We start from the raw sequence: 14296 nt of genomic DNA on the forward strand, positions 1-14296 counted from the left end.
AAGCACTTTATTTAACTAAAAAATCACGTATCAAACGTTCTGCTTTCATCAGAAAACTCCACAAAAACACTTGTGAAACACAAAACTGCGTGAAAGGGAATTTTCTGCTTTCACTGGAAAGTTGTGGAGGTTCTCCTCTGGTCCATCACTCAATTCATGTTACTTGTAAGCCATCTAAGAAATTTCTTCCAGAACTAAACACCAGGGAAATTGTTTCACCCAAACAACTTTTGTCCTCCTTCACAGTGAAAAATCTCAGGTAAGTTGTTAGGTTTTCTCCTTTTATTTTGGCATCAGAAAGGTCAAACACCAATATGAATTATAACTAATAACTGCGCAGGACTTTATGCCTATGCTGCGTTACTCTGAGGATCCCAGCTCTAAGCTGGCTTTGTAGTCTGTTTTGTTGTGCTTATAATATTCTTCTACTGAGTGGATACATTCCTGAAGCCACTCTAAACCCGCCTTACAGTGAGGCAGGACACAACTAAATGTAAGTAGCACATACTGTTCAATACTAATGCTTGTAATGCATAACCTAAAATTTTTAATTGAGGGACAACAAAATCATGTTCCAGCATCAACAATCTTTCTCAACTAATGGATAAAATCTCAATGCAACAAAAGAAACTAATGTAAGAAATTAAAAGAATTATGATTTCATTCTCATAGTTAATCCATTAAATGTCTTCTTTCTTTCACTTATAAATCAGATTTACTTAATTTTTTACACTCAAGATAGGAAAATATTAGCAAAAATTCTTCCATCATCATAAAGATCAATTAAAGGAGCAAAAGGAGGTAACACAGGAATGCTTGGGATTTGCTCCCTCTCTTTCTCTGCCCTTCTCCTACGTGTGCTTTCCTCTCAAAATAAATTTTTTTAAAAAAGGAGGTAACATAGGTATTATAAGCACAGACTTTGATACCATCAGATAAGATCTGTGTTCAAATCCTAACATCACTATTTATTAACAGTTTGAGTCCCCCTCAAATTTAAATGTGGAGAATGACATTACCTATTAAGCATTGTGAGATTTAAGAAACACGCAGGTAAAGTACTTAAAGTAGCACATGTTATCCACTCAATCAAGAGCTGCTGTTGTCATTGTTATTCTACATAAAACCCACAGAGCCCCTTTAACCATTTAACTATTTCTGCTAAAACTACTGAAGGATTTTCCTGCATACCTGCAAAACAGAAATATTTTTCAAAAATAGGTAGTTAGCATAACAGCTCAGTGACTGGGATACTCTAACCAACTTACCTAAACTGTCCAGTGCGAAGAAAACAAAGAGCTCGGTTACCATAAAGAAGGTGATTTTCAGGTCTTTAAAAGAAATAATGTTTAGTCAGTAAAGTACATTACATACAAAACAAATAAAAAGCACACAGAAAACATAAGGCATGAAATTTTTTCAAAAATTTTACATCTCTGTGGCAGAGCAGAAGGAATATACAGGATTTGGAAATCTAATTGGCTAAGTCCTGATTCCTTTACTTCCTACCACAGTAACTTTGTTCAAATCACAGTAACTTTGTTCCTACACTTCCCTGTATTCAAAACGTTCTACTATTTCTGCCTAGCTCATAGGGATGCTGTGGAGATAAAATGAGGCATGTTAAAAAGTCAGCAAACCACAAGTGTGGTTTGGTGTAAAGACAGAATTATATTCATGTAAGTCAACTATACCTTTGACAAAGAACTCTGTAAGTCTGTCAACGCAACAATAATTTAAATAGCTTCATTTCAAATTTTGTCCTTTCTAGTTTTATCAGTTTCCCTCCCCAGAACAGAGCAGCAGCTTTCCAGACGTGGTGTGCTGCCTTGATTCACTCATTCATTGTGGAGATGAGCAAGGCAGGAGAGAGGGTGACTGTCTACAACACTCTCTCCAAAGCTGCTACCAGACTAGGTGGCCCTGTGAGTACATCAGTAGGAACCCAGTGTGAGCTGCACGTGTAAGGACGCTACAGAATTCGAGCAGCTACACAAACAGAAGATGAGGCAGAAAGCACACACACGTTCTCTCAACAATTCCAACTCTTACCCTTTAAAAGGGCTTAGAAAGCAAAACTTCCTAAATGAGAATCTTAAATATAAGTAACTAACCCTTTCTGATCAGTTAACAATCTGGAAGGTATCAGCTAAAGGCATAACTAGAACAAGAAAAAAGAGATGAGCCTGTAGTGGAAAGCTCGAGAGAAAATGAGGCAAGACGGAAGTAATACTCACAATCCTACCTGACTTGCTTGAATGCTACTGTTCGGTTAAGCACATGGATCCAGGCCATCCCTAATGCTCCTCATGCCCAAGGGTGAGTGAGAACATCTATTCTGCTTGGCAAACTAAATTACTCCCTAACTCCTTGCCTTGTTTTCATTTCTCCTGACTCACATTCTAATTTGATCTGCTACACAAAAAGGATCTCATTGTTCTATTTTGCTCTTACCTATATTCAATGGCTCTGGTGTAATAGATAATAGCTATATCAAATCTTCCTTTTGAAAACTCTTCATTTCCTTTCATTTTCATTAGTTCTCCTTGCTGAGAAACCAAGGTGAAAGACGACTCATAAATTAAATGCAAAGGCAATCAAGAACCCAATAATCAGGAAAAATAGTTCTAGGTTTTTGTCACTGACAACAGAAATAACCTGGGGATTATATATGTAGAAAATGAGAGTGCAGGGGCACCTGGGTGGCTCAGTCGGTTAAGCGTCTGACTTCGGCTCAGGTCATGATCTCACGGTTTGTGGGTCTGAGCCCCGCATCAGGCTCTGTGCCGACAGCTCAGAGCCTGGAGCCTGTTTCCGATTCTGCGTCTCCCTCTCTCTCTGCCCCTCCCCCACTCATGTTTCTCTCTGTCTCAATAATAAATAAACATAAAAAAATTTTTTTTAAAAGAAAGAAAGAGTGCAACACCCAGATGTTGGTATATGTATTTGGAGAATCCGGTCTCTGACAATTCAATGCTAGCTTTGTTAAAGGAATATTAAAAAGTAAACAAAACCACATTATGAATAACTACTAATTAATCCCCTTATGTAAAGTATTTGGCAAGCCCACTTTTAAGTGTTCGTACTGAACCTGCCACATAGCAGGGAGAAAAGTAGATGCAAGGTAAAATTTTAAGTTAGAAAATGTGATATTATTCAGGGGCACCTGGGTAGCTCAGCCGGTTGACGGTTCAACTCTTGATTTCAACTCAGGTCATGATCTCACAATTCCATGAGTTCAAGCCCCGCACTGGGCTCTGTGCTGACAGTATGGAGACTGCTTAGAATTCTCTTTCTCCCTCTCTCTGCCCCTCCCCTGCTTGTGTGCTAGCGTGCATGCACTTTCTCTCTCAAAATAAATAAACTTAAAAAAAAAAAAAAGCAGTATTATTCAATAACCTAAGTGCCCAAAAAACCCCAATATTTAAATCAATAACATATAGGTAATGTTGAATAGATTAATTGCCAAAAAATGAAGCAGCAAAATTAGCAAGAATGAAATCAAAGACCCTACATATACAACTGAAACTTTTCACTTCAAATACACTTTCAAAATAAACAGGATCATATAAATGGCTTTAATTAGTGGATTCAATAGAACATTAAATATTTTCCTAAATCCTTCTTTAAAAATTTAGTTAAATCTTATTTACTGGGGCACCCAGCTGGCTCAGTTGGTAGAGCATGTGACTCTTGATTTCAAGGTTTAAGTTTGAACCCCACACTGGGTGTAGAGAGTACTTAAAAATAAAATCTGGAGATGAACACTGGGTGTTGTATGTAAGCCAATTTGACAATAAACTATATTTAAAAATCGTATTTCCTATGACTGAAAATTCAACGGTATATGAACTACATCTTATTAAGCTGTACCAAAGAAAATCATGTTTCCTCAACTAATTAAAAACTTTTTAATCAAAAAAATCAAATTTCAATTTTTAATTAACACAATATGTACAATTTGATGTTTATATCATTCAACATTATATAAATATAAATATATATTTTAAAATATATATATAACCTTAGAAAATTCAGATCAAAATGTGTTTTCCTGTTCCAAAAAAATAAATACTCCAATTAAAATTTATTAAACCTGTTAACGAATTTTACAGCAGTTCTTCGTGTGCTGACAGTTTTATTGAACTTCCTTTGAATGTTAATAAAAGTTCTAACAGATAAATTTTAAAATATACTTACAAGTAAATATTTGTTCTCACCTCTATACACTCCGCACAATTTTGAGTTTTAAATTCTTCAACCATATTGCAGTTTTCTGTTATGACTTTAGTTATGTGATATTTGTCTAAATTTTATTTTTAGGAGAGAGTGAGAAAACAAATTGGTGCTGTTAATGTTCTAAAACTTAGGTTATGTAAGTCAGACCATAAAGTCAATTATTATAGCTTCTAAATAACATGTGTCTTGTAATCTTTTACATGTACCAAGTAATACAACTGAAAATACACAACTGATAAAGTGTTTTAGGTTCATTGCCTGCTACGAATCTCATCTGTTTTAAGTCTAGCATTAAAAAAAGCACTTATTACATTAGTTCTAGTTGTAGTTAAAACAAATGCTTAGTCATGATATTCCAAACAGGCCTCATAATTACTTGTCAGTTCCACGTAGACATTACTTAGCACGTATGGTGTACCTGGTACAAGGTTCAATAAAAATGTCTATTGACAAAAACATGGAAAACTCTCTAAAATGTATTTAATATAATAATTTTAAACATCTTAATTCAACATTTTGACTCTCATGAATGAAATGTTAAAATAAAATGTTATTTTAAATATTATTCTTTTAACAATGTAATAAACTAATTAAAACACAGTAGGTAATAACCAAAATTTATGTTAAAAGTAAACCAGACCTCATTTTCTGTACTTTTAGCTATTCTATAGCAGTATTATAGCTGTGCTAGAAAAAATATTTTTAAAGTGGTAATAATTGTATCCCAACAAAATCACAGTTGGTCTCTAGCCAAACACATATATTTCCAAGGTGAAAAAAGTATCTAAAAGATAAGAATTTGGAAGTTCACCAAATAAAGTAATTAATAAGAGATAAAGTAAAATTATAAGATTAAAAACCTAGGCTTTGCACTCAGGGAATCTTGATTTCTCACCTAAATTGTTCTACTCACTAGACTGCAGACATATCACTTAACCTCCCAAAGCCTCAATTTGCTTATTTCTAAAATAAGGACAACAGCAGCTACCCTAAGACCGCTATTGTGAGAGAAAGAAAGTGTCCGAACCGAGCCCACATGGGCGCCCAATACGGTACTGGTCCTCTACTCCTACCGTAAAATCGACCCTATAATTAAAGGCCTCCAGACAATGAGGAGAACCACCTCTATCAACGTAATACAGCTCAGTAACCAATATCAGAAAGCTCATGTTTAAGCTTAACTTCTCTCTACCACTTACAAAAACAGTATAAAATTAGACCTTTTCTGAGTGATGATGAGAAATTACCACTCATCATCAACTAAAGAGCCAAATATTTTCTGCTTCAAGATCCCTGGAGCTACACTACAAAAAAACTGCTAACATTAAAATGCTTTAGAAAACATATTTCACAAATTAAATAAATATATAAGGCAGTTTCATCGTACAAAGACTAATAGAATCATCAGGGAAATGAAAACTATAATCTCAGCTCTTATTTCTCTTTTGGATGAGAATGAGAATACATTAAGTGCCAGTTGTAGTCTCTTTCCTTGGGTATTGTATATAATAACTTATGGTATTCATTAGGTAGAATTTTTAGAAGTATGATGTCATAAAAATCATTAAAACAGGAAATACAAAAGAATAAAACTAACTACAAACTTAAAGTTCTCCTATTCAGGCTCTTCTCTTATTCACAAGAGAAAAACATTTTTTAAAAATCCTAAGGTAGGGATGCCTGGGTGGTTCAGTCAGTTAAGCAACCAACTTTGGCTCAGGTCATGATCTTGCAATTCATGAGTTCAAGCCCTGCATTGGGCTCTGTGCTGACAGCTCAGAATCTGGGACCTGCTTTGGATTCTGTGTCTTCCTCTCCCTGTGCCCCTCCCCTGCTTGTGCTCTGTGTGTCTCTCTCTCTTTCTCAAAAATAAACATTAACAAAAAATCCTAAGGGGCGCCTGGGTGGCTCAGTCGATGAAGCATCCAGCTTCAGCTCAGGTCATGATCACACAGTTCGTGGGTTCGGGCCCCGCGTCGGGCTCCGTGCTGACAGCTAGCTTAGAGCCTGAAGCCTGCTTCAGATTCTGTGTCTCTCCCTCTTTCTCTGACCCTCCCTGCCCAGGCTGTCTCTCTCTGTCTCTCAAAAATACATAAAAAACTTTAAAAAAATTTTTTTAATCCTAAGATAAATAACCACACATTTCATTTTCCCAAATAATTCTTTTAAAAACTGAGTCAAGAAACAATTTAATGCATATATACTTACATTCAGTAAAGAATATACTTAACATAGTCCAACAATTGTCAACTGCTCCTAATTTAGGTAGAATTGTTACATCACCTGTGTATTTTATCCAATTCAAAGCTTCTTCCATTGCTAAGATTTTCTGTATCAAAAAGATGGAAAAAGAATGTGACTTGAGTATTAACTTTAAATTTACATGTGGCACCATATATATAACATACTATTTTAGATTCTTAATAAAAACTTGCACAATCTCACATTTTCATTATACTCAGAATAGCTGGACCCCAATACAGAAGTTAACAGATACCATGACTCACATATATGACATCTTCAAGTAACCTCAGGCCACCCTCAGAAAACAGAATGCTGCTTCAAGGATTACGGACCTGGAAGCTGAGGTCTACAACCTGGCCAGAGGCTGCCTTGTGTAGCACAAGACTGGAGTAACAGAAGGTGAATGCGGGTCTCAGAGCTCATCTAAACCAGCACTTCCACCCTTACCATAGGTTAAAGGTGCAGAGATTAAAGTTCATGAAAGGGACTGTGTATTTAAAAAAAATTTTTTGGAGCGCGCCTGGATGGCTCAGTCGGTTAAGTGTCCGACTTCGGCTTGCATCATGATCTCACCGTTTGAATTCAAGCCCTGAGCACTGGGCTCTGCGCCGAAAGCTCAGAGCAGGAAGCCTGCTTCAGATTCTGTGTCTCCCTCTCTCTCTGCCATTCCCCCACTAATACTCTATCAAAAATAAACATTAAAATTTTTTTTAGTTTTTAAAGTTTATTTATTTTGAGAGAGAGAACACACACCAAGTGGGAGGGGTAGAGAGAAGGAGAGACAGAATCTCAAGCACCTTCTGCACAGTCAGCACAGAGCCCGATGTGGGGCTGAAACTCACAAATTCAGGAATGTTATTTGTACTTCTAGTCTGAAATGCCTGGGTGGCTCAGTTGGTTAGGCATCTGACTTTAGCTCAGGTCATGATCTCACGGTTCATGTATTTGAGCCCCATGTCAGACTCTGCTGACAGCTCAGCGCCTGTAACCTGTTTCAGGTTCTGTAGCTCCTCTCTCTCTGCCCCTCCCCCACTTGCACTCCATCTCTCTCTCTCACACACACACACACAAACACACGCAAATAAACGTCAAAAATATATATATATATATATATGAAGTGCCTTCAGGAGTAGGGGAGCTGCCAATGCTTACATCAGACTTAAGGGAAACAGGTAGATGTTTATAAGTAGGATTAAAAATTGGCTTATCATTGTTTCTAGAGATTATCTTGTAACGACCTATACAAAACGTTCATACCAGAGACCAAATCATTTTATTAGGGAGAATATATGCCAGGTAAATAATCTAAAAAAGAAAAAAGAACCAACTTGTAAAAGAAGCTCAAAATTATACTACTTACATGGGAGGGAGAAGAAAATGATGCAAACCCCCAAAATAAGGTTATTTAAACAAAATACAGAAATTGATGCGACCAAATGCTACTTGTAAAACACGAAACATGTGAACTCGATACATGGGCAATGAGCAGTGACAGGACCACCATTTATTGGTAGTTGTTGTGCCTGCCTCCTGTATTTAATACTTACATTTTCTATTTTATAACCAATTCTCAATAAGCCTCCAATAAAGAATGAATCATTCTGCAAAACAAAACAGAAAAAAAAAACACATTTATTTCCTTATTCAGTCAGTTACAACTGAAGTTTCCAGTGGACCAAAAAAAAAAAATTCCTGTGTTTCATGAATACTGCTATGCATACAAAGTCCACTTCTTATAAGCACTTTATGCCCAATTTACTTCTTAAGAACCCTGAAACAAGAATTCAGAAATAGTCTTAACTGGGCTTCTAATAATAAAATGACTTAATGTAACCTCTAGATGTATGGATTTTCAAGTTCATTTATACCTAGACTTTTTTTTAAAGTTTATTTATTTATTCCAAGAGAGACAGAGACCACATGAGTGGGGTAGGGGCAGAGAGCAGGAGGAAGAGAGAATCTGACCTGGCAGAACCCATGAAACCACGAGATCATGACCTAAGCCAAAACTAAAGAGTCAGATGCTTAACCAACGGAGCCACTCAGGTGCCCCACACCAAATGTTTTATAAAACTACATTGGTTGGGGCGCCTGGGTGGCTCAGTCAGTTAGGTGTCTGACCAGCTCAGGTCATGATCTCAGTTCATGAGTTTGAGCCCCGTATTGGGGTCTCTGCTGTCCCTGCAGAGCCTGCTTGGGATCCTCTGCTCCCCTCGCTCTCTCCCTTCCCCTGCTCACGCTCTCTCTCTCATAAGTGAACATTAAAAAAAAAAAAAAAAAAAAAAAAGCAACTACACTGGCTGATAGAAGTTATAGCAAAGGATTATCAGCAGGAAATAAACATCAGAATGTCTTTTATTTAAGTTTGCAATCAGAATAATATCAGGGAAAACACTTGGCTCCACAACCAACTGAAATAAGAAAAATTACCAGATGGCTTTCAAGAGGGGAAAAACCCTCGGCGTAGCACAGGGATACTCCCTCAGACACGGCATAATAAAGTTTGCCCCAAAGACAGGGTATTCATTGTGGTGGTTGTAAGAGTGGCATGATTTTATGAGAGAACCTCATCACTTTCAGTGACAAAAGTTCAACGAGGAGCATACTTTCATCTGTGACAAATTACAGTTTCTATTCTTTAATGACAAGGAATAGTCCTGGATCTCATCATGCATGTCAGAACCATGAAGACAGTGGTCTATCTAACCTCTCAAATGTGCAGCAAACTCATGAGTAGCAGAATAATGTCACGTTGGACCAAGCTGAAACCATCACCTAATAACCACTATAAATTACTAATGGGCCTGACACTATATGGATATTCATATTCTTTAGATATGGGGGATTCTACCACTTACCACAACTTTCTTTGCCAAATCCACAATATCTTCCATCAATTCTAGATGCTGTAATTTCTTCAAACTTATCTCAGAAGCATGAGAATTGCTTAAATACAAATTCATTTTTAAAAAATCAGGTTTTATATATAAAAATTCATTGACTTTTATACTTTACCATATGTTATATACCTCAATATAAACTGGGAAAAAATTCTTACTTCGCTCTAGGTAACAGTAAGTTATTTATTAAGCAGACAAAATACTCTACTTTTTTCTCTTTTCTGTATAACAATACTGCTATTTATAAACAAGCATATTAGTTTTCCCTAAGGCTTCAAATCTACCATCTATCCTCTTCAAACATTCATTCACTATGTTATCAAGATTAGTCATTTATATCCAAATCCAAAGCAATATTTTTTCCCATCTTATTACATAAGAGTGAAGGTGAACAATATAGAAGAATAAGCTGTAAGCCTTCCATTGTACTTGGTATTCCTTAATAATGGGCAACATGCTTGCCCCTGTTTACACCAAATGAGTAACACATAGTCACTTACCCGGCCTCCACACAAGGGTGCAAGCGTGAGATTACAGAGCTGTGCCGACGCTGACACAGAAGCGGCCAGAAGATGTGTACTTTGATGGCTTCACAGTAACCTTGCAGAATGGAAACTGGTGTACTACACCACATATTGCAGATATCAAATTCTTGATTAGAAAAAAAGTACTCAATTAATATTTTGTGCCTCATTTTGGAATAAATCAACACTTAATAAAGAAAAGGCTACAAGAAATATGAAAAGGTAATAAAGAAGGGGGTGAGCAGACTAGGTGAAGGGAATTAGGAGGTAAAACTTCCAGTCACAATATGAATAAATCATGGGGCTGTAAAGTACAGACAGGATGAGGAATATTGTCATTAACATGGTAACAAGTCTGTATGGTAACATGTGGTAACTACAGTCATATAGTTGGCATTTCCTAATATATATAAATGTATACTGGAAACAAATAGAATACCATATACTAACTATACTTCAACTAAAAATACATAAATTGGGGGCACCTGGGTGGCTCAGCTGGTTAAGCGTCTGACTTCAGCTCAGGTCATGATTTCATGGGTTCCTGGGTTTGAGCCTCAGGACGGGGCTCCGTGCTCAACGCTTGCCCAGAGCCTGGAGCCTGCTTCAGATTCTGTGTCTCCCTCTCTCTCTGCTCCTCCCCCATTCATGCTCTGTCTCTTCTCTATCCCTCAAAAATAAATAAACCTTAAAAAAAATTTTTTTAAATATATAAATCAAGGCACATGGGTGGCTCAGTTGGTTAAGTGTCTGACTTGATTTCAGCTCAGGTCTTGATCTCAGAGTCGTAAGTTCAAGATCCACAGTGGGGTCTGTGCTGGGCAGGGAGCCAAGTTAAAACAAACAAAACATAAACCAGGGTGCCCAGGTGGCTCAGTCAGTTAAGCATCCGACTTGGGCTCAGGTCACGATCTCATAGTTTGTGGGTCTGAGTCCTGCATCAGGTTCTATTCTGACAGCTTGGAGCCTGGAGGTGGTTTCAGATTCTGTCTCTCTCTGCCCCTCCCCTCCCCTCCCCTGTTCATGTTCTGTCTCTCAGAAATAAATAAATGTTAAAAAAAATAAATTTAAAAAATACATAAATCAAAAACTAAAAATGAAAGATATGTAGGACTGGTATGCTGATGTGAATGGATGAACCTCCCATCACAACCTTTTAACAAATTAAAATGCCAATGTACTCACCTAAGTTTCTCTCACTTTGGGTAAAATCTTTATACTGCATCCCCTAAATAGAAAAAAAGTATTTTGATTTGTATCTGGTGAAATGCACAAGTACAGTTTTCAATTCTTAATGTAAGCATTATCAGTACTAAAGTCAAATTTCAGTGCCCATTTACTTATACATTTTGATTACAATATTTTGGTTCGGTGGTGTGTCTTTAGGCCGTCTTTCAAAGTGATTCATTTCCCCTGAGTCTGTGTCCTCAGCCCTCTCTCGAGGACCATTCTAACCTCCAGTCAGAACGCCATCCTTCCTCGTCACTCATGCTCTGGTATCGCACATTCTAGTTAAGGCATTGCTTACTTTCCCTTCTGAAATCATATTTGTACCTCCTGTAAAATTTGTGTACCACAAAAATATCTTTACTCCCATAGCTTTAAATCAAAAAGCCTTTAAAAAGTAGACATTAAAAGTTCTCAGCAGCGGCGCCTGGGTGGCTCAGTAAGCGTCTGACTTAAGCTCAGGTCATGATCTCACTGCTCGTGGGCTCGAGCCCTGTGTCAGACTCTGTGCTCATAGCTCAGAGCCTGGAGTCTGCTTTGGATCCTGTCTGTCTGTCTCTCTCTCTCTCTGCCCCTCCCCTGCCCATGCTCTGTGTCTCTCACTCTGTCTCTCTTAAAAATAAACATTTAAAAAATTGAATAAGATAAAAAAATAAAAGTTCTCAGCATAATAAAAAAAGATCTGTGACTATGAACAGTAATGATCGTAGTTTTAACTAAACTTACTGTGGTGATAGTTTTACAACATATACATATTTCAAGTCATTATCTTGTACCAGGGGAACTGATACAATGTTACAGGTCAATTATAACTCAGTAAAATGATAAACCTTTAAGACGGGGGGCCGGGGTGGCTCAGTTGGTTAAGTGTCTGACTTTTGGATTTCTGCCCTGGTCATGATCTCACAGTTCCTGAGATCGAGCCCCACACTGGGTGGGCTTAGTCTGTTATCGTGAAGCCTGTTTGGGATTCTCTCTCTCTCTCTCTCTGCCCCTCCTCTGTGTTCTCTCTTACTCTCTCTCAAAATAAATAAACATTAAAAAAAAATCAACAAATCTTACCACCCCATTGCAGTAAAGCTGAGTCACACGAACATAATCATTGGACATAGATTCAAGAGGAAAGATACAATCGTCCACATAAGGGCAATCTTCTAACAAGGCATCATCTGCTACAGTGAAATCTCCCAGGACAAAATCAGCCATGCTGTACCATCCTAAGGAAACAACACAAACCCAAATTAGCAATTAAATCATTTGAGATAATATGTGAAGCAGTTTTCCTGGCTTCTATTGTATATCAGAAAAATCCTTAGAACTTAGGCCTCCCCAAAATAATAAGAACACTGAGCTCTGGAAGATTCTCAGTCTGCTACTCTTTCCCCAAATCTCTTCAAATATCAGTTTAATCTTTTTTTTCCCCCCTTAGACTCAAAGGTCACCATCTCTACTCTGAATTTATCTGTTTGCATGTCTCCCTTAGCTGGGAGGTAATTAAGGGCATTTTATTCACTTCTGTATGTGCCCGGCACATAGTAAGCCCTCAGATAATTGCTGAATGAACAAAAGACATCTTTCCACTGCTGCCCTTTTACACCATCTGCTTTTACTACATCCGGTAAAATATGCCACTTCATCACACACAAACTCTACCATATTCTCAACCTTCTGGCCAGAAGTAAACCCTGACTCCACTGAGAAAATGGTTTCCTATTGGCTGCTCATATTCTGCTCTCTATCCCTCTGTGTGTGCTCGTGTCTTGGACAAAGGGCAGAGCTGGGGTGGTACAGGCTGAGTCGGTCAATCTCCTAACTTCCACAGCCACATCCAGACTCCCAGCCTCCTAACAATCACTGCACCTGGCACTCTCACAACCACAACACACAGCACTGCTGGATTGCCACGGTGGGCAAAACCCTCATATTATCAACAGCCTCGGTTATCAAACATACTAGCTTTGTTTTAAAAAGGATCATTTCAATGGGGGAAGAGGGAAATTAGGGCTCGAGTTTCAGACTAAGGCTTCTTCCCAGAAGAAACTTCAAGAATAAAGATTTACGGCCATCAGAGATTAGCTACAAAACCGCAACATGCCTGAAGAATGCAGCATGGTAGCACTTCTAACCCTTGCCCACACAATGGCCATCTTCCTCTCCTCACCAGCACCATCGTTAACACCGTTCCTCAGACCTTTCCACTTCACATAACCCTGGTCCTGTTAGGACAGTTTCTTTTTTCCTAAGCAAGCCTACCATCAGTCCTTGAAATACAAATCTGTTCTTTTAACTCTTATCATGTCCAATTTAGGGTATGAAAACCTCACAGTGCCAGAAGAACCACCACCACCTTACTATCAAACTACTCATGCTATCTGTCACACGTTGTACCAAACACTGTCACATACACCATCTCATTCATCCTGACGGCAATTCTCAGGTCCAAGCACCATCACCTCCAGTGTGCAGATGAGAGGCATGCTTAGTAAAATTAATTTGCTCAAGATCATCAAGCTAGGAAGGATTTAAACTTAAGTCCTCTGATTCCATAGTCTCTCCTCTCGAACACTCTATTTCACTATACTACCTTTCCCTGTCACTGCCACCTGGTCAGTTCTTGCTTGTTGCCATGTTTAAGAACACTAGCATCAGTTCCCAGTGCTCCCCTCTCCTCCAAACTACCACCATCCCAGCTACATCAAGGGCTGTGTAGACGGCCCCTTCACGACCCCAGCCTTGCCGTTCACCTCCTTGACTAAAGGGATCTTCACTTCCCTCCTATGACATCAAGGCTCCTGCTTCCCAAGGCTACACCCCAGATCTCTGTGCAGGTTTAAGCCAGTTTTTAAACCTTTAACTCTGATTGGCTCCTTTCTGACCACAACCAAGAGTCATATCGCTCTTGTGTCCCCCTACCTCCGACCACAAACATTCATCATCTTCATCAAGAATTCGTCCTCCTTTTCTCCCATTTGAATCCTCCATTCTCAGCTTTCTTTCAGCTTTCGGAAACTGGGTTTCCGCCTCTCTTATTCAAGGAAAGCGGTTTACAACAAGGTCCTTAATGACCTTCTACAATAGATTATCTATTATGTCTGGAACCTGAACTGTTCTGGATGAATAAGGTTTCCAGAGTTTAGAGAATTTAACTTCAAAAGTGAGTGG

At 38.2% G+C, this 14296-nt stretch overlaps 1 protein-coding gene across 6 annotated transcripts in view; it reads right to left on the reverse strand.

Moving 5' to 3' along the window:
* The window catches only part of TTC3 (tetratricopeptide repeat domain 3), a 115406-nt gene that overhangs the window by 90531 nt on the left and 10579 nt on the right, over positions 1-14296 (reverse strand). For 4 of the 6 annotated variants that reach the window (XM_029938971.1, XM_029938970.1, XM_029938972.1 and 1 more), the window contains exons 2-10: positions 12197-12351; positions 11093-11135; positions 9884-10034; positions 9342-9429; positions 8031-8084; positions 6448-6568; positions 4221-4306; positions 2455-2549; positions 1269-1331 (exon numbers count right to left, since the gene is read on the reverse strand). The exons of the other annotated variants lie outside the window; for them this stretch is intronic. In XM_029938971.1, coding sequence (XP_029794831.1) covers positions 1269-1331; positions 2455-2549; positions 4221-4306; positions 6448-6568; positions 8031-8084; positions 9342-9429; positions 9884-10034; positions 11093-11135; positions 12197-12340 — 845 coding nt within the window. In that variant the 5' untranslated portion in view covers positions 12341-12351. The remainder of the gene's footprint in view (positions 1-1268; positions 1332-2454; positions 2550-4220; positions 4307-6447; positions 6569-8030; positions 8085-9341; positions 9430-9883; positions 10035-11092; positions 11136-12196; positions 12352-14296) is intronic. 6 annotated transcript variants of the gene reach the window in all.

The sequence above is a fragment of the Suricata suricatta genome, chromosome 5 (assembly GCF_006229205.1).
Source record: "Suricata suricatta isolate VVHF042 chromosome 5, meerkat_22Aug2017_6uvM2_HiC, whole genome shotgun sequence".
NCBI classification, from domain to species: Eukaryota; Metazoa; Chordata; class Mammalia; order Carnivora; family Herpestidae; genus Suricata; species Suricata suricatta.